This window comes from Ptychodera flava, chromosome 6, assembly GCF_041260155.1.
Source record: "Ptychodera flava strain L36383 chromosome 6, AS_Pfla_20210202, whole genome shotgun sequence".
Taxonomy (NCBI): domain Eukaryota; kingdom Metazoa; phylum Hemichordata; class Enteropneusta; family Ptychoderidae; genus Ptychodera; species Ptychodera flava.
In genome coordinates this window covers 960,005-979,971 of record NC_091933.1, presented here as the reverse complement: position 1 = coordinate 979,971, position 19,967 = coordinate 960,005, and the positions used below count along the sequence as shown (strand labels likewise).

The 19,967-nt window shown below is 37.0% G+C and overlaps 1 protein-coding gene across 2 annotated transcripts; it reads right to left on the bottom strand.

Moving 5' to 3' along the window:
- Positions 1-353: 353 nt before the first annotated feature.
- Positions 354-19,387, bottom strand: LOC139134537 (short transient receptor potential channel 3-like). 2 transcript variants are annotated; one of them, XM_070701415.1, is made up of 10 exons: positions 19,370-19,387; positions 18,433-18,970; positions 14,325-14,472; positions 13,656-13,897; positions 13,145-13,360; positions 11,797-12,524; positions 8,008-8,296; positions 7,133-7,189; positions 4,536-4,589; positions 354-2,248 (listed from the first exon to the last, which is right to left on the bottom strand). In XM_070701415.1, the coding sequence occupies exons 2-10, from the start codon at positions 18,925-18,927 to the stop codon at positions 2,132-2,134; spliced, it is 2,346 nt and encodes a 781-aa protein (XP_070557516.1). In that variant the 5' UTR covers positions 18,928-18,970; positions 19,370-19,387; the 3' UTR covers positions 354-2,131. The 2 variants fall into 2 exon arrangements, with proteins under 2 accessions (XP_070557516.1, XP_070557515.1); XM_070701414.1 differs by lacking the exon at positions 19,370-19,387 and adding an exon at positions 7,518-7,715.
- Between the last annotated feature and the right edge of the window lie 580 nt (positions 19,388-19,967).

Below are 19,967 nucleotides of genomic sequence, written 5' to 3'. Positions count from 1 at the left end.
CGGTCCTGGATTTGTGATCTGATGAAACCTGTGTTTGTCTTTCTGGGTATAAACTCGATTAATGTGTCGACCACGTGACCAGACGGCCATCGAACATAGAATGAGAATTGCTGTGCAGTCTATATGGAACTTGTATAGGATACATCGAAGGGTCTCATATAAAGAGAATTATTGGGAGAAGTCAGTTGACCAAAACACATCTCAAGGAAAACCGAATGATCTCACTACCCTTTAACTTAAACACAAACAGAACCTATTAGTAACATCCATTGTCTGTAAATTAACTATATTATATCATTCATAAGGGAATTCTGTAAATTAATTTGATAGAAAAATTCATAGGAAGATAAATATACATACGATAATATTTTAATGCAAGATATGGAATTGTCCAAAGAAAGTTGAAAAAAATAGTCGACAGAGAAAAACAAGCCAGAGTCTACGTGTTAACATTTTTATAAACGCATTTTACAACGAAGAGGAACCCATGAGAGGAAAATAGTCTTGAAAGTGTTTTGAGAAAATATAATATTAGAAAAATCATATTACGTATAAAAGTTGTTTTCACAGAGATTGGAATAGTATTGTAAAAACAAAGTATTGATCGCCTAGACATGATCATGATATATAAATCACAGTTACAAGGAAAGGCTAAAATTACCATTATTGAAAACTGAATACTTTAAATAGGTACACTAGAAACGATTTCATAATCTTAGACTAAGAGATGGAATTTAGATCGATATTTGTTTTCGAAAATACCCAACAACAAACTTAAGTCACCCATATAAAAAATTTCCTAAGCTTTTATCAACTACGAAACTTAATTTTCTTATTAAAATTGGGTCAAGTTTAAATACTCGTTGGTATCATACAATTTCCCTATAATATTTTTCTCATGTATTGAATAAACATTTGATCTTCGTCGTGTATTTAAATTTATAAGAACATCCATCTGGTGTACCATGACTTGGTTTATCATTACCAATAATGTAACAACACATTGCACAATACCAAAATACATAATGTAAATAAGTATATATGACGAGTACCTTGGAACCACAACTTTCACAAACTTGAAAAGGAAGCACTAAAGAAACAAATGAAATAGTTGATGAATTATACAAAGCTTAAAGTTATCTAACACTTATAATCTTATCTTGTGAAAGTATATTTGCATCCTCTATAAAGTGTTGTAGGAAGCCTTGTCACAGAGGGTATTTTTGTACCAATCATTCTTCGAGATGTAAATACACCAGTTTGCTGCATGACAGTTTCTTCAAACTCCTTTAAAGTAACCATTCGAATTGCCAAAAAGTATCCCTTGTTCAATAATTGTAGTTTACCATCTACGAATATGTGATTATGATATTATATATAATGCAAAAAAATAACAGTAATTTTACATGATTTCTGATCTTGTATTCATTTTTCTTGCTGCAAAAGAAACTGACATCAAACAGTGTACGGCATAATTTCATTGCACGGTTCATGTTTTGAAGTTAGAATCTTTGAAATATGAAAGGGATATTGATGAGTTTGAGTAATTAATTTCAATAAGAGTAACGGCAGTAGGGAAAACACATGTTTTGACAAAAGTGCGAAGGACTACTTAAACTAACACTTTAACATCAGTAAATATTTATATACTCCCCAAAGGCACCAATAGCTGTAAGTTCTTTGTATTATTCAAAGATTACAGAACGTAATCTTGTTGTTGTAAAATTTTTTGTTGTCGCCCTTGCCTCTTCCGCTACCATAAGGTGCTACAAATTATTGTAATGAATTATGTTGTTAGAAGCAAGCCTGTACTTTTGTTACCCATTAATGGTTTGTTTAATCGGAAATACAAGTGGATTAATGATGTTCATGTTGTCAATCCAATTGACAAAAATCTTAATGTCTTCAACAAAACCAAACAAACTGACATAAACGGAAACGTTAAGCTGATATACAAATAAGCACCTTTGACTTATGATCGTTGACTGTCCATAGACAAAATGAAATTAATTAGCATACCATTCTGTCAACAGAGTGTTCACTAACGTTGTGTAATCCAATCCAAACACGAAATGTTTAATCGTAGTTGAACTCGCGAGTATATTTTCCGTAAGTTTTCGATGTCAACAATCTACATGATCGGAGATTTTTGCTCTGACACGCACGCTTTATTTCGTTGATGTGTCTTTAGGTTTTCTTCGGTAACATGTTTTTTCCTGAGATAACGATGGACGAGTACTTCCATAAGCTGTTGAAAAATGCAAATAAAAATATCACAGCATTAATGATATCAGATTAAAATATAAAATCACACACCATTTATGATATAAGCTCATTCGTCGTACCATTTTGTGCAGTACCTATCTGAGTAGCCTGGCATTTTTTGCTTCAATGTCATTGATGGCCTACCAGTGTGAATAAGTACAAAACACTGGATAAAGAGTATTTGTAAGTTTCGATGTATCTTTAACTGTCATGAAGCCAGCGGCATTGAGGCAGCCCAGCAAATAGACATTATGCTTGTTGGTACCAAAAGACGAACCCACCACCCTCTTAAAAACAAACTTAAACTCGTTCGTTAAGTACTGAAAACTTTGGAACTCTCCTTTCATCAATTACATATAAAAGGGATGATGTTAAACCTATTTTAAACACATCTCTCAAACCTTGCTGCCTTTAGTGAGGCATGTGAACAAGGAGATAAAGTTAGTCTGTAGAAGTATAGGATAAAGCCCGAGTACTCGGGCTCTTCTGGTATATAAAGTCCAACCCAACGATAAAATGTCGAGGCCGCAGGCCGAGACATTTTATCGTAGGGTTGGACTTTATATACCAGAAGAGCCCGAGTACGAGGGTTTTATCCGACTTAAAAACTATCGCCCCTAACTGATATATTTTCGTTTTCAATGTGTTTACGTCAACCGTCCCCTTTGTCAATGTAACATGTTTAGGATATGAATTAAAACTTTTATTTGTGAAATAGCCTTCCAATGTAATGGAACATCCTATAAATGCCCTTGGGCACATTATATAAATGCCCTAGGGCACAGCAGATTTTGTGTTGCAGCTGGTTTCCGCTGTGTTACCAAATTTGAATATTACAATGTACCAGATGTCTACAGAATATGACATGTTCACTTTTGATTGGACAGTACTTTACTACGGCGCTGTCATTCGTTTCTGGAATTTGGTGACCAAGGCTTTACGAGTAAATAAAACACCCTGAATTGAGTACTCTGATTGGTCAATCAACAGTAGATAGTTTTTAACTTATAATATTGTACATCAGCACCTAGATTAAACATACTTCACGAGATTGAATAAAATTCATACATGCATGGTGTAACTAACGTCATCTAGCTTATGTGAGGTCTGTCACGGTGTTTCGTTACACCGGCAAATATCCTCTTGCGCTTTTGCCCTTCTATCGAATTCAACACAAGTTTACTCGCAAAATTTTTACGTAATACTGTTAAGATGTCAAAGTTTTCATGATTGAAATATATCATTTCATATATAATACTGTTAAGATGCCAATGTTTCCATGACTGAGAGCTAATATTAGCCTTCTGTCATAATTATATGGTTATGTTTTTCCCGTCATCTTTGTTTTGGACAACTCGTTTGTATTCCCAGACTTATTACTCCTCCACTACACCCATGAACAACATCAAATCTTTTCAAACAGTCAATTTCCTGGCATTTTTTTACAAAATCAAGAATATTGATAACATGTAATCGTCCTGCAACCGTTGTCCTGGATTTGCTTGAAGAGCATGATTTTTTGCACTTCTCAGCATACAACGCTTTATAGCAACAGAAAACCGAATAGATCGCTAAGCTTTTTTCAGAAACTTCAATATACAGTAGTATTTTCTCCCAACGTTATCTGCCCTCACGTATCCGGCAAGTCCAACAGCAATGTAAATTAGTTTTAATTCTTTCTGAGTCTTAGAGGGAGTATAATCTGCAAAATTAGGTTTTCTATAATCGGACCTGGATGTAATTTTCAGATACAGTGGAATTTTACGTAACTTCAAGCTAGGGTTTACTGATGAAACCCTCTGCATCGTATACTTTCTGTCAGTGCTGTCGTGGTATAAAATATATGGAATGTTAGCCACCACTCCATTGGGAGGGGGACCACTCTATCTAGCAAATTTGCTGAATTGCGAGGAAAGTCATAGGACGGAAATTGCTTCTCGCCCTTTTTTTTATCTGTTCAAGTCATATATTCTTCAGTCATGAATTTTTCATGGTTGGGATCTCTATAGATCAGCAAAATATCGTTGACAGTCACGACCTTTCTAAGATAATTGCGTTTCAGACTCAGTTCATCATCAAATAAACGTATACATATCTCTATTGGTATCCTGGTTACATCCCTGTCAAATAGTTATCATATTTCCCGCCAGGTGAATTCCTAAGAAGTATTTGTAGGACTCTGTCATGATACTAGCAATAAAACGTTTTGGCTTTTGTAAAAATAGTCATGTACATTATTCTTCTTGGCTATTTAGGAATTCAAATATTACCTTTCTATAGTGCAACTCCTTTACGAGCAGTGGCTTCTCTGTTTTTGCATGTGTCTGTGGAAGGAGAGTGTGGAAAAATGGTTACAAGAGATTCGTCTTCAGGGTTTTCAGTCACGTTTCGTCATTGCAGTGTTGACATTTATCCTGAATGCCGTGAGAAAAGATTCAAATGTTATAAATGATGGGACACAGTTAATCGTTTTAATAATGTAAGTAAACACACGCTCCTTGGTTCCAATATATATCAATTTTAATTGAAATTTCAAGTATTTAATTTCGATTATATTTGTGTATGTTTTTGTTTTACACAGTTGTGTACTGTTACACTTATGGACAACCCTTTTATTACATTTATGGATATTTTTATGTTGTGATAAACAGTTCGCGGGCAATCCTTGCATTTTTAGGGCTGATATAAGAATGATATAAATCAAAGTGTAAGCTCATCTGCTTTTCTTGTTAAGTTATACACTTGCTTTTATGAGTAATTTGTAATATGGCAACATTGAGCTAAAGGGCACCTAACATTTTTGAGAAATTTGAAGAATATGAAGATCCAATTATCCCAAATTAGTTCCAATCGTGTTGTTCAGAGTCACCAAATTTGTAAGAGACATATTAATAAATCACTTTATAAAGTCATTGTTACGTAATGCTTCCACCAAATTTCTACACAACATTGTCAATTCCTTCAAACGTAGACATCTTAAACCTGTCCTTGCAAATTACTTTCAGATGAATGAAGGAACTAAAGTTAGTTGGTGACCAAGCAACGACGACGTACAAGTTTGTATTAATCAGAGGAAAATTGCCTAGTCAGCATCTTTTCGCAGGTTCTTGTAAATAGAAATTTTATTTTTGCCATTTTTTGCTCACGTGTTTACACACGTGAGCATATGTCGCAGCGATGTCTGTCTGTCTGTCTGTCTGTCTGTCTGTCTGTGTGTCTGTCTGTCTGTCTGTCTGTCTGTCTGTGTGTCTGTCTGTCTGTGTGCTCAATATCTCAAAAACGGCTCATCAGATCAGAATCAAATCTGGTACATAGATTCAGTTTGCTAATGGCAAGATCTGATTAGTTTTTGGTGGGTGCGGCTTGCTTACTTTATTGCTCATTTGCATAATTAATGATTTTAGAAAAAACGGGATATACATTGAGAATGATTGCACACAATTTAATGAGATTTACTATAAATGTTGATCACATCAAGATATATCAGCTGTGCAAGTTATTAAGGGGTGACGTGAAAGATAATGACTAATTTGCATATTTAATGAAATCTTCTAATTAGGCATATATATCTGAATTTACTCGATCAAAATTGACGAAACTTGGTATGCATATTGAGGATACTATGATTTAACATTACTGAAAGTCAATAAGCATTTTTACTTCATCCAAATCCTAATTTGCATATTTAATGACCTTTTGAAATTAAGGATATATATTTGAATTTACATGACCAAAATTGATGAAACTTGCTATGTACATGAAAGATACTATGATAGAACATTATTAAATGTCATTAAGGATTTTTACTTCAGCCAATAGCTAATTTGCATATTTTATGAACTTTCCTAATTAGGGGTATTTATCTGAATTGAAGAGACCATAGTTGACGAAACTGGCTATGTACATTAAAGATACTATGATAGAACATTATTGAAAGTCATTAAGCATTTGAACATTAGCCAATTCCTTATTTGCATATTTAATGAACTTTCATAATCAGGGATATTTATCTGTATTGACTAGACCAAAGTTGACGAAACTTGCTATGTACATAAAGATACTATGATACGACGTTACTGAAAGTCATTAAGCATTTTTACTTCATCCAGCTCCTAATTTGTATATTTAATGAATTTTTGAAATTAGGGATATATATTTGAATTTACATGACCAAAATAAGATGAAACTTGCTATGTACATTAAAGATACTATTATGTAGGCTAACATTATTGAAAGGCATTAAGCATTTTTGCTTCAGCCAATTCCTAATTTGTGTATTTAACGAACTTTCCTAATTAGGGATATATATTTGGATTTATTTGATCAAAGTTGGCATAACATGCTATGTACATTGATGATTATACCAGGTTATACCAATATTGATAGTAATTTCGCACTTAAGTTTTCGTGTCAGCTAATTTATAGTTTGCATATCTAATGAGCTTTCAAAGTTTGGAATATATAGTTTGAAGGACTTGACTAAAGGCATGCAATTACCGGTACACTTGCTATATAAAGTGGTGATACAATGACAGCAGTCAAAGAAATTAACTATTTCTATTTCAGCTAATTGCGTATTTGAATACTTAATGACCTATAAAGTTAATCTGTGGTGCATATTGTTCATTATGTTGATCATAATACCTTCAATAAAGTTGCAAACATGTGGCAAAGGTTCAAATTTACACATAACTTCAATATATAATGAAACACGTGAGCATTTACAGTTCATATCTGGTATCTTGATAATGTTACAATGGCATTTTCCGTAATTTCTTGGTGCAGATCAATGTAAATTGCTACGACTGCGCTAACCAGGGCACTCCTCTTCATTAATGACTAAAGTGAAACAAAATTGCCCACCCACCTCCTTGTCCATGTCCAAATGTTTTACTGGAGGTGACTTTCTGGTACGTGTACCAATCTGTGATGAAATGCATAAAAAGGCGTTTTCTTAGCTTTGTGCGATTGCAAAACGTTAATACATGTATTTGCAAACTATACTGTCATGTGGTTGATGTATTGTTGTATTGTAGACTACTTCGAAAAGCAACAGTAATCCGCCAGTCAACCTGATAAGGAAAATTTCACCCCACAAAAATGACCGCAAACAAAAGAAAGAGATGTTAATAGCAGTAAAAATGTGCTTTTGAGACCAGGAATTTAGAACAATCGTTGCTTACATGCAATGTTCCACTACGTTAGAAGCACTATCATTGCTTCGGATAAAACAGCTCCTTTAATCTACTAACCTCAGTGTCTTGGACTGTGTCATTTTCAGCCTTGTTTTCAGAACATAAATTGTGACAACAATAGTAACATTTCCAAAGTTGCGAAAATAGAAACTTTATGACTATCAAGACGTTGAAAGGTGGATAGATAACCGGAGCCTCGAAATAACTCAGCCAAATCTTTGTGCGAGCAAACACCCATTCCTCGCGTTCAGTTTCCTGTTGACATTCAGAAAACAGCGTTTTGTTACAAAGGGTCAGTCCAAATATTTTACAAAGCAGTTCTTTGACAGAGTTGAAGGTAAAGTCGCAAATTTCTACGATAAAAGGTAAAGTAGGAAGACGTGATAACGAATTGTGACTTTTGTTGTATTTCCGACTTGACAACTTCAACTTATCAAATTGTCAACTTCAATGTTATGGTACCAAAGTGCTTAGCTATCGCAATTTATCTCTTCACCTCTACTCGACTCACTGCAACAGGGCAGAAACACACAAAAACCGCACCCACCTTACTTCTTCTGTAGACATCAACAATCATGGCAATGACAAGATATATTAAGATCAAAATGGCGAAAAGACAAAAGGCAGCGAGAAGTAAACCTCCAAAAGCACTGTACACGCCCTTCTCATCTGTGGATGCTGGAGATGACCCATTTGCTATGATACGGGTTTCATTGACATAGCCGTATAACCCGCCGTCCACTGCTTGTAAAGGCCCATCATGGTAGTGGAGGACGTCCTCAGCGTCCAGGATACCAAATGCTGACCATAGTAAGGTGGCAATTGAGTTCCAAACGCTGGAAGAAATACTTTAAATCCTTAAATGGCAAGAAACGTTGACCTTGTCCAATAAATTTCATCGCAATAGGATTTTTACTAGTTATGGAGTTTGTTAATGTTTATACGCGTACCATACTATACCGCCTGATTGCTACATTTGAAGGAAATAACTTCCTACTTTCTCTTTCCACAGATCTTATTAAGTGTTATCCAGTACCACAGGAAGCGTATGGTAATGACAATGTTATATAAAACGTAGGGAAAAGAAAGATAAATTTGGCAGATACGTGACGAAAATTGAGTTGAAATACCCCATCTATAACTCTATACTTTCTACGCTTAGTCTCTGGATTTTTCTACGGAGTGGCTTCTACACCATTCACTCTTGGGGAACGGTGCACGGCATGTCTATACGATAAACCACTGCTCCACAATAATGAGGCGGCAGCGTTTAAGTAAATTTAGTGGTTATAAATATGAAAAGATCTCTAGCCCATGTACTCATGTTTGATAACCAAGCAGCTTTAAAGAAATGACCAGACTGGCGAGGCCAGGAGGGGGTTGTCGCCCTCCCGATGCTGAACATTTGAAAACAAAATGTTGAAACAGTGCCATTTGGTGAAACCATGAACACTAAATTACATCTAAATTACATTATCTCGAAGTTGTATAGAAGTTGACCAAAACTAGCCTTCGCTATCCGGTGACAATCTTAAAAGTTGCGTACCAAACATACATGGATGTTTCTATGTTCCTTAACTCGGAATCAATACCCATTAAGGGAGCTTTCAGTAATTACATGGGGGGGGGGGGCGAGGGAATTTCGCGCTCACCCGTACCATAAAATGTGACCCTCCCCTATCCTCCTGTCTAAAATGTGACCCTCCCCCTTGTCCGACATTCTAAAACTTGACCCTCCCCCCCCCAACCACTGCTGTATTCTCCCCAGGAATAACTAAAACAATATCAGCTAATTTACATAACAATTAATTCAATTGTTATGTTAGGGACAAATTAAAGAGGGGAGGGCTGGTGTTTTTGGAGGGACAGTCGCAATTTATCACGAAAGAATTTTTGAAGAGATATGGTATTTCATACATTTGAGAGAGGGTCACCGTATTTTGTGCAACTTTAAGAAGACAAGATGTAACTGATTTAGTGCTTCATCCAAAAATATCAAATCATAATACATGGAGTCTATCAGGCATATTATTGACAATTTACGCCCACAAAACATGCTATATCTGTATTTTATATGTGTGATAATGTATTTAAATGTACTTTGCTTGAATAGGGAAGTAAAATGTGCATTTGTGTACAAGAATTGATTTCTGAATTTCATCTAAAAAGTTGGTTCACTATCCATGGTGTGTATGATGAAATTATGAATAGTTTTTTCCAATACAAAAATAGGTAAATCTTTGCATTTGTGTACTCTGGATTATTGATATTAATTTTCTTGATTAGACTAGAGTGGTTACAAGTCTATGGTTGTGTGAGCAATTTGATTTTTGAATTTCACTGAAATGTCGATTCACTATGCATTGCGGTCTATGATGAAACTATGAATAATTTTTTTCAGTACAAAATTAGATAAATCTGTGCATTTATGTATGCTTGATTATTCACATTATTGTTCTTGATTAGACTAGAGTGGTTACAAGTCTATGGTTGTGTAAGAAATTTGATTTTGGAATTTCACTGAAATGTCAATTTACTATGCATGGCAGTCTATAATGTGTACGTATTTTGTTGGTGATTTCCTATTCAGGAAATATCACATGGACAATCAAAGTTTTGGCCATAAAATCAGCTTCTGTCAAAAGTGACCCTCCCCCCAAGATAGGTTTATAAAAAGTGACCCTCCCCCTTGAACTGTTTTCTAAAAAGTGACCCTCCCCCCAATTCCCCCGGCCCACCCCCCCTGTAATTACTGAAGCTCCCTAAAACTCTCCCACTACTTTCTGCAACAAAGACAAACATATCACTGGAAGTAAATACAGAGACAGGTTTAAGTCAAATACAGTAAATATGGCCAAGGCAACCAACGTGCTGCCATAAATATTAGCAAAGGCTTTTCCAGGACCAAACGAAATACTTCATCGAGAGATGTGAACTGAGAAGGCTGGTACAGAGTGTGCTTAAAAAGTAGTACACTTTCAGTTAAATAATTGTGGAACACTGATTCACTGATTTAGAATTGGCATAGAGAAAGGTTTCCACTGGAAGTGTAGATAATGACGGAGAGAGAAACAGCTTTAACAGTGGATATTAAACCTACACAGGGAAGACGATGATTCAAAATAAAGAGGGAGTGTAGTAGCCAAGTAGGTTGCATTCAGAAGTTGACCAACATTAACCAGGTAGATTGCATTCGGAAGTTTACCAAAGGCTAGCAAAGTAGGTGGCATTCGGAAGTTGACCAATACTAGCCAAGTAGGTTGCATTCAGAAATTGACCAAAACTATCCAAGTAGGTTTCATTTAGAAGTTGACCAAAGAGTTGTAACCAAGTAGATTGCATTTAGAAGATGACCAAAATTAGCCAAGTAGGTTGCATTCAGAAGTTGACCAAAGAGTTGTAGCCAAGTAGGTTGCATTTAGAAGTTGACCAAGACTATAGGTTGTAGGTTTGATTCAGAAGTTGACCAAAGCTGGTCAAGTAGGTTGCATTCAGAAGTTGACCAAAACTAGCCAAGGTCGCATTCACAAGTTGACCAAAGAGCTGTAGCCAAGTAGGTTGCATTCAGAAGTTGACTAAACCTAGCAGAAGCACTGTAAGGGCAACGGTGAGGGATGTATGATCGTCCAACCGCTGCCACGCTCGTTGTGACCTACGACTTACTACAGTACATAGTATTGTACTATGCAAAACAGAAGTGAACTTTATCTGCAAGCAAGCAAGCAAGCAAGCAACAAACAAAGCAAGCACAATCTAAAATAGCCATTAGTCAGCCGCAGTTTTCAGTATATGTGACTTTAATAGATTTGCCCAACATTACTGAGGGAAAGCAGCAGAACACGATAAGGGCTTGATATACGCCGCCAATGGACTTATGGCCTGACCGATAGTGCTGGACTGAGATTTGGAATTCCAAAACGCATCCTGGAGAATTATCAACAATCAACTAGCTTGTCTGTTATTTTCCAAGGAAAACAGAAGGATTTCCCCGTTTCCATATCTTTCGTCCTCTTTATCAGTTATTTATTCGTTCTAGCCCTTTATCTCATTTTATCTCATTTAGCCCATTTATCTCATACTGGGTGCATTATTTGTCCCCATATCGTTGAACACGACAATTTAGGCCTACTTCGCATATTTCTTTTTGCGGATTGTTGCTCAATCAGAAGGGATATAACGAGTGTACCTGTGTACCTGGTGTTGTATAGCCCCAAAGAAATATCAAAATATGGAGATACCGTGCTGGTATAGCAGAGTTTCTGTATTGACAGCACCATCGTCGGTAAGTTCAGTTGTAAAATTATTCCCTGTAACAGTATTTTTTTAAAAATCTCACCTTGTAAAGGCGTAAACCTTTCCTGCATAGACGAAAACCATACCAATGGTGAATGTGAACAGAGTGAAAGCAAATAGGAGGAAGGCTTTGATTATTCCGGCAGCCATTAGTGAGAATGTTACAAGCATCGGGCCAAAAGTTTCGGTTAGATACAGAAACTGAATCATGCGTAATGAAGTTACAGTTAGAAGTACACCTAATACCGCGAACATTACCCGAGATGATGTTGAGTCAGACTGGTAATAGTCGGAAAATAAAATGAAAAACGAAAACATGGACACCAAGTAACAAAATACCATGGCCACGTCGTAAATATTCCAAAAATCAGAAAAGTACCGAGCACCATGAATGTATATTTTCTGAATTTCAGCAAGAATGAGAGACAAAATCCATACTGTTATCATAACAAGCGCAAAATTAACCATTATTTCATTGTAAGAGACTGCCTTCGAAAGGCAGAACGCAATAATGATAGACAAAATAAACCAAACATGCGAGAAAATGCGAAAGAAACACTTGGACTTGGGAGCAGTGAGGAAGCCAAAGTATGGTCGAGGAGGAAGGACAGTGTGTAACAGCGCCCCCACTATGTTCAACACCCCATAGATTATCACGCAGTGGAGAAAATAGAGTAAGGTCCATCCACGTCCATCATGCTTGTGCCAACTAGGCTGTCCTCTTGACCATTCTTCTCTCAATTTTTGCTGACATTTCCGATGTGCTATGAACTTAAGGAAGGCAATGTCGATTAGTGTTGTTCTACAAGTTATAACCTACCAATTTCTTGAAATTTATCGGATTCTAACTACCATTTCTATCCTATTTTGACCATGAATATACCACACAAATGGCAATATATGGATTTCCATCGCCCAATGTTGTATTCATCTAACTTTTTTCCCAGCTAATCGGGATGACTCTGTGGAGGAGATTTTTCCTTGTATAACTCAAACCACAAAGTTATTTTATCTGTTATTCTAAAGTTAACAAGGACATAGATTCTTGTACGCGTGTTGCATCTTTGTGTACATTGTCTTTCAGAACAGTCAGGCTAGGTGCAGCTGATGCAAGTACTTTACACAAAGTTTATGAAATATGTTAATTGAGATGTGAAGTATGTCATTAAATATTCAGAACATTATATTCATGATAATCAGTGGTTTGAGTAGAAATACATTGTCATTGTTGTGGAATTCGAAGAAAGTTCACATGATATACTATTTTTAAAACTACATAGTGTATAATAATATCATCTTCCTAAAAGAGCTCACTGTACTTTAATTCATGCAGCATGTCAACAACATTCGTTTCAGGAAAGTATCTTTGGATCAAATCATTTAATACTCACCGACTTTTGGCCGCACTCTGCGGCCTGTGTTACAACTCTCCACTCGTGTTCCCTTTTATGGCTAGTTTTTGAAATACACCGACGGATGCAGTTACCCTGTTTTGATTCAATGTCGGACGCTGTTCCTTTTAGTAATATCTCTACTTCGCTTGAATCTTTGCAGAGATCAACTAATTCGACCAAGAAACTGCCAACCTTATCATTGAAGTGTTTGTACTGCCAAGAAAATAGTAAAGATTTATGTAAACCTAGGAGAACACGTAAGCTCGTCTTTTATGAGGTGTATTCACTTCGATTTCCATATTTGTATGTCTGACTAGAATACAGATTGTAGTCAGAAACTTTGTGTCATTTTCGGTTCCAATACTTTCTTCCAATGCATTCTTGTTCTGAAAAATGGCAACAGCATACATCTATAGTTTGGACCTAACTCCAATATCGTTAGGTGTTGAATAGCGTGATAAATACAAGTAACGATCGTTTTGAAAGAAATAGCGAAAACGTTACCAACCGAAAGTTTATCATAGCAATGTTTGGACTCCGACATCAGTTTTAATCGTTTTGACAACTGTAGTGATGCAATAACAGGATCTTTGGGAACCAGAGACAAATAAGCAGGGCTCGAGATGGCGCTGTATATCTTCAGCTGCTGTTCTTCGAAAAACACATCTTGCCTGGTATTGACGGAATGGGTACCGTAAGGCATGATTCTGCTTGTCTTCGGTGCGGTTGCTGCGACTTCCTGATTTATAGCTGACAACAAACAACATCAAACTTTGACGTGTTGTAGGTTTGCATATGAATTGACAGGAGATAATAAATAAGCCACTGATCTGGAATCATTCCTTAAAATTTATTCCATTACCCCTTTCACCATAAGGGTGAATACTCGTGCTCTTTAATTAGATGGTCATACTTCTGTGTTAGGGATACTTTTCGACCATCACATTTGAAGACCTCTTAAAAGCTTACCATTTTTCTAGTACCAGCCCTCTATTTGTGTCCTTCTGTTGTTTAATGAATAACCAGGCAGACAGTGATCAATAAAGTGGTTGGGTACAATCACGGCTTCATTTTTTCGTTGTGAAAACAAAGAATTTCTGGTTTGAAATTATAAGTGGCAGGACCTACGTCCGAGGCCTGTTCTAATAGATATATACAGTTGTTGAGAAAGTCTCACCTCTATCGTTGAACGATTCACAGCCTCCATCAAAGATCGGGGCGCCATGGCTCAATAGATATTTGACCGTAGTGAAATCATTTCTGTTTGCAGCATATTGCAAAGCAATCTGTCCAAACGATGACCTAATGTTTTCTGTTCTCTGCTCCTGGAAAGCAAATCAAATTCAGGTAATATGCGTCTCGAAAGTGAAAGATTTAAACTTTCACTCAAACTTTCCTCTGTGAAACTTTCAACCATAACACGATTGGAACGAATTTAGGATAATTGGATTTTTATATTTTTTAAATTTCTCAAAAGTGTTAAGTTCCCTATAGCTGAATGTTGCAATATTTCAAATTACTCATAAAAACAAGTGTGTAATGTAAAAAGAAAAGCAGATGAGATTACATTTGTAGATTAAATCGGAAAATGTTGGTACTAGTACTAGTCTAAGAGAAACAAATAAGCTGACATTTACCGAATCGGATATTTGAAATTTAAAATGGCCACTGTATCCCTGTGTTAAAGGGATAGGGTCGTGGGACTCATACGACCAATGTGAACACTGTATCCCTATGTTAAAGGGATAGGGTCGTGGGACTCATACGACCAATGTAAACACTGTATCCCTGTGTTAAAGGGATAGAGTCGTGGGACTCATACGACCAATGTAAACACTTTATCCAGGGCTTGATGGTGATTGATGAAAGTTAAAACATGTCTGTCATAATCTACATCGTATGATTTAAATGTTGAGGGTCTATGGTTAACTGTATCGCTGAAAATGTAATTTTCGATTTTCGAAAAACTAAGACGGTGAAAACGGTTCTTACTCCAAGAGCCCCCTCCCCGCGTGGTAGATGAGAAGAAGTGTAAATAAGAGGACTGTCAATAGGAATATTGTCTTGTTTGAAATTTATTAAGTATGACTGGCATGCTATATGACTTGTGTTTCTATGATTGGCACGCCAATGACATGTGTTGAAAGGTTCATAATCTGGTTGGAAACTTTGTAAAGATTATAAAGCTAAATTTGTCGAACAAAAGGCTTTAAAATCATGACAGCTGTGGTGGTAGTAGTAGTGGTGTTGAATGCATTAGATTTATTGTGTCAAATGCTGGCATTACAAGCTACGTGAGTTGAAGAACTTCTCCAATGTACAGTATCCGCATGGACTCTTAGGGAGCCGTCATTATTTACGGCCGGGGGGGGGTCGGAGGAATTGCTTTAGAAACTCCAAAATTTCGAGTAACCCTCCTGCCAACCATGACGTGTTTGAGTAACCCCCCTATTTGCTACAGAAATTTTGAGTGACCCCCCCAAAAAAAATTGGGAAATTTAAATATCTATACAGTAAAATGGATTGCTGCTGCGACAGGCCCTGTACAGACCCTGATTAAACCCTGTGGTACAGGTTTGTGTTGGAAAGAGGTTCCATTGCTGTGACAGGGGCTGATGTACAGGTCTGTATATAGTGCTCTGATGACATGCAGTGTTCTCCGTAGGATTTTTTTTACAAGAGGGCGAAGATTTGGTGCGAAAGCACCACAAGCGACCGCACAACGGGGGGCGGGGGGGAGGTCAGTATTAAGGGTATATTTCGACGTTCTCTTCCGTCGGTGATTAGGCTACGGAAGAGAACGTCGAAACGTAGAATAAACTACACTTATAGAAACTACCCAGAAAACATCACGCCTGTGGTCTCGACATATAATCCCCGTCACCCTAACTTGAAATTCATCATGTCCTCGAACCTCCCAACACTCCATAAGTCATCAAGATGTAAAGAAGCCATCCCTAACATACCAATTATATCATATCGTCGCAATGTTAACCTCAAAGACCTCCTTGTCCGCTCGAATATTAACAACGCCGGTGAATCCAGCCCCGGTTTCACCAAATGTCAATCTACGAGGGGTTGCAACATTTGCAAATATACCCTTAATACATCACAGTTCCAAAGCACAGTCAACAAGAAAACATACACAATCAGAAATGCCATCAGCTGCAACAGCAAAAACGTCGTATACCTCCTCACATGCCAACGCTGCCATAAACAATATGTCGGGGAAACTAAAACATCTCTCAGACTTCGTTTCAATAACCACCTCTCCTCAGTGCGTCATAAAAAAGATACCCGGTCGCCATACATTTTAATTCTGATCAACACAGTATCAGTGATGTTTCAATAATTGGCATCATCCAAGTCAATAAACAGGATGACAAACTACGCAAACATTTAGAATCACAATGGATCAAAAAACTTGACACACTGTCTCCAGCTGGCCTAAACATTCGCCCAAAATTTACATAGCATTTAACAGCGCCCCCACATACCAGCTTTTGAGTATTTAAAGGGACCCCCCCCCCCGGACTTCAGCGCGCCAATTTCCAGCTCTCGGCGTAGGTCCAGACAGTTTTGACCGTACTTACAACCTCGAGGTTAGTCTCTCTCCTTTCATTTATGTACATTTACAGATTTTCAGATACTTGTAACTCCACCTTGCTCGTTTTTCTATACAATTCAACCATTGTAATTTTTTAGTCTCTCCTGTCATTCATGTACATTTCCAGATTTTCACAGACTTATAACTCTACATTGCTCGTTTTCCTACACAATTCAACCATTGTAATTTTCATGTTCGTACTTTTTATTGTAGAAAACACCTGAAGAAGCTCTAAATTTAGAGCGAAACGTTGTGTTTGAGGTATAATAAATACGTTTGGAACCTAACAACCAGGTGTGGTAGTGTGTTTCAACCCAAGTTTCTTCTATCTTCACCCCATTCCACGCTCCACTGGGGATCACCTGAATTCCTACAGTTTCTTATATATATATATATTATATATATATATATATATATATATATATATATATATATATATATATATATATATATATATATATATATATATATATATATATATATTATTTGTGTGTGTGTGTACATATACCGGGTATGAACATACATATCTCAAGCATCCATATTGCTGTTCTTTACTATTATTGTTGTATTAATTCATAACTTCACTAAATGCTTCAGTACATATCGACAAAATTGAGTAGCCCCCCCCTTTCTCGTTCTCCACTTTTGAGCAACCCCCCTTGTAGCTTTCCATTTTTTGAGTGACCCCCTAAGATTCCTCCGACCCCCCGGCCGTAAATAATGACGGCTCCCTTACAACCAGCATGCTTTCACTAAGTTCATAGCACCAGCTAACTACACCAACCTATCATTTAGCAAGCTTCCATAGCATTTGTGGTTTCCCACACAACATTTTATGTGTACAAAGCAACATATGGTATGAGGTCAACAATAGTTCCATATACAAAAGGTCAACAAACTGTACTTGGTAGGTCCCCGTAAAAGTAGGTGATTCTATTCAGTGTACCCTGAGAAGTAATGCTGTGCCATATTGATAAATGACTTCAAACTATCATTTTTCAAGAGCGCAGTTAATCTTTCATTTCTAACTTTTCATTGACGTGCATCCTATGAGAGAAGTTGACGTTTTAAGTGAACTTCTGGTATGGACTTCAATTACAAAGCGAAATTTTGCAACTAGCTAGTAGGAATGGATGTCATATTTAGGTTGCCTCCGGGGGTTGCCTTGGTATAGTGTCCTGGCAAATTGAAAACTTGTATACATAATCATGAGGGCTTGCAGTTCAAAAACCTTATGCTCATCACATTTGACGTGAAAACAACCATGCAGAACGAAAATGAATCGGATCTCTAGACAGCTACCTGTTGCGAAGCATGTACATTTTCAATCAGATGGAGACCCATACCTGCGGCGAGGCGCGCATGCGTGCGTGCACACAGATCCTGTGCTTGTGGGCGCAAGATTGATTGATTGCATATCGACGCGCGCTGCGAATTAATACTTTCAAAATGCAAATTGATACTGTCAATGCTTAAGATTTGAAGTTTATTTCGAAATGAATAGTTCTATTTTTGTGAGATGGTCGAACATGACAAATTTGAAATAAAAATCTTACTGCATAATCTACACGTCCTCTTACTCGACAATATTGCTCACCATCAATCATACCACAATTTTTCTCGCTCAAATTGTTTGCCAAATTTTCACTCACAAGACAAAATATCGGCAAGTTTGTACCTGTATTAATTCTTTAACTTTGTCATCATCATCGTTTTCGATGGCGGAGATGAGTTCCATTTCCATAGCCTTTTCTTTCGCTTTTCGTTTTAGTGTTTCTCTGTATGTCGGTCTTGGTCGCGGCGGTCTACCGACCTTCTTCTTGAAAGAAGTATTCGGTTCGACTTTCATGTTTTCGTCTACTCCTACGACTGCTGCCATTCCTGATTTGTCAGACGTTCCTTCTTTTTCCTGGGTATTTGATGTCAAATCACCTGAATCTTCATGAAATGAGTCCTGATCTGGCAGGTCTTCAATTGAAACGTCTTCATAGTCCGTGGTATTATATGCAGGTTGCTCATGCCAATATTGGTATATCTCCTTGCTTATTTCTGATTCGTCATAGCCATCCTCTGACATCAGATCGTCATACCATTCTTCATCAGATGGTACCCTTTCAGGTTCCTCTCTCCTGTATTCATAAGAATCTCTAAATCGCTTTTCGTTTTCAGCCATTTTGAGTGAATGTAATGCCTTGCTCGCAGAAATGAAACAACGCCTGCCGAAAGAGTCACAGAAAACAATAATATCTTTTTTCTATTTTCGAGTTTTTCTTTGTTGAAATTCAGCTGCTTTGTCAGAAGCACATTCTGCGAATTTTTCATGCATATGTATGCAAATAATGAGCATGACAGTGAGCCCGTTGACTGATGTGACAATTCATACCATCACAATACAAAATGAACTTTGCATGGATCAACGACTTACAGCATGTGACATAACAAGACAATTTCGAATTACTGTAAGCATCCCATTCAAATTCAGCTAATTTCTGTCGCTTTCTAATTTTGAACTTTCCCATTTAAAATTCTTCATTTTCGGATATTCGCTTCGTATTCCTGGCAGTCTATGTTCTTACAAATATCTACAAGCATTGTGAGGAAGATTAAAATTTTACCCAAAGTGTCTTTGGAGATCTTCACTAGTTAAAGCAATGTTAGTTTCCCTCGCCTAGGTAATGCACATAAAGGGTCTTACAAAGCTGGAAACATATCTTGCTGAATTCAAATGACCTGATGTAACTTTGATGCGTCATCATTTTTATGCATTACTCATTTCAACATTTAGTACAGTAAAACAGCTCGTAAAAGAACTAAACAATTGCATCAGTACGAATGAAACGATGCAACTCAACGTATGTGGAGAATAAGATACACGAGCGGTTTGAGCTAGAAAAATGTTCCAAGTACGTCCATTGGTAAGTATAGAATCGGCAGGAATGCTGAAAAGGTTCAATACGTCAACGAAAACTCATCCACAGAACATATGGAGGAAAGATTGAGTGTGTATTAAACAAACATGCGAACGATAAAGCGACCAATCAAGGAACGGGCAACTTAGGGGAAGAGGTTGATTTTTTACAATGATAATTCCAGCCGGTGCCTGCGTAACCTATATGTAAATGAGCGCTTGTTTTCTTGTCCGAGTAATTGAGGTGTTTGCCCAGTATACCGTGTGGTAGATAATAAAACTTCTACCGTGATGTGTTTGGCACC

What these genes read in the sequence shown, in the direction of transcription:
- LOC139134537 (XM_070701414.1), bottom strand. Translation starts at nt 18,927, where the DNA reads ATGGCTGAAAACGAAAAGCGATTTAGAGATTCTTATGAATACAGGAGA. An exon ending in AAGTTAAAGAATTAATACAG is followed by an intron (nt 14,473 to 18,432) that starts GTACAAACTTGC and finishes TTTGCTTTCCAG; the next exon opens with GAGCAGAGAACAGAAAACAT. An exon ending in ATGTCTACAGAAGAAGTAAG is followed by an intron (nt 7,716 to 8,007) that starts GTGGGTGCGGTT and finishes GAATGTCAACAG; the next exon opens with GAAACTGAACGCGAGGAATG.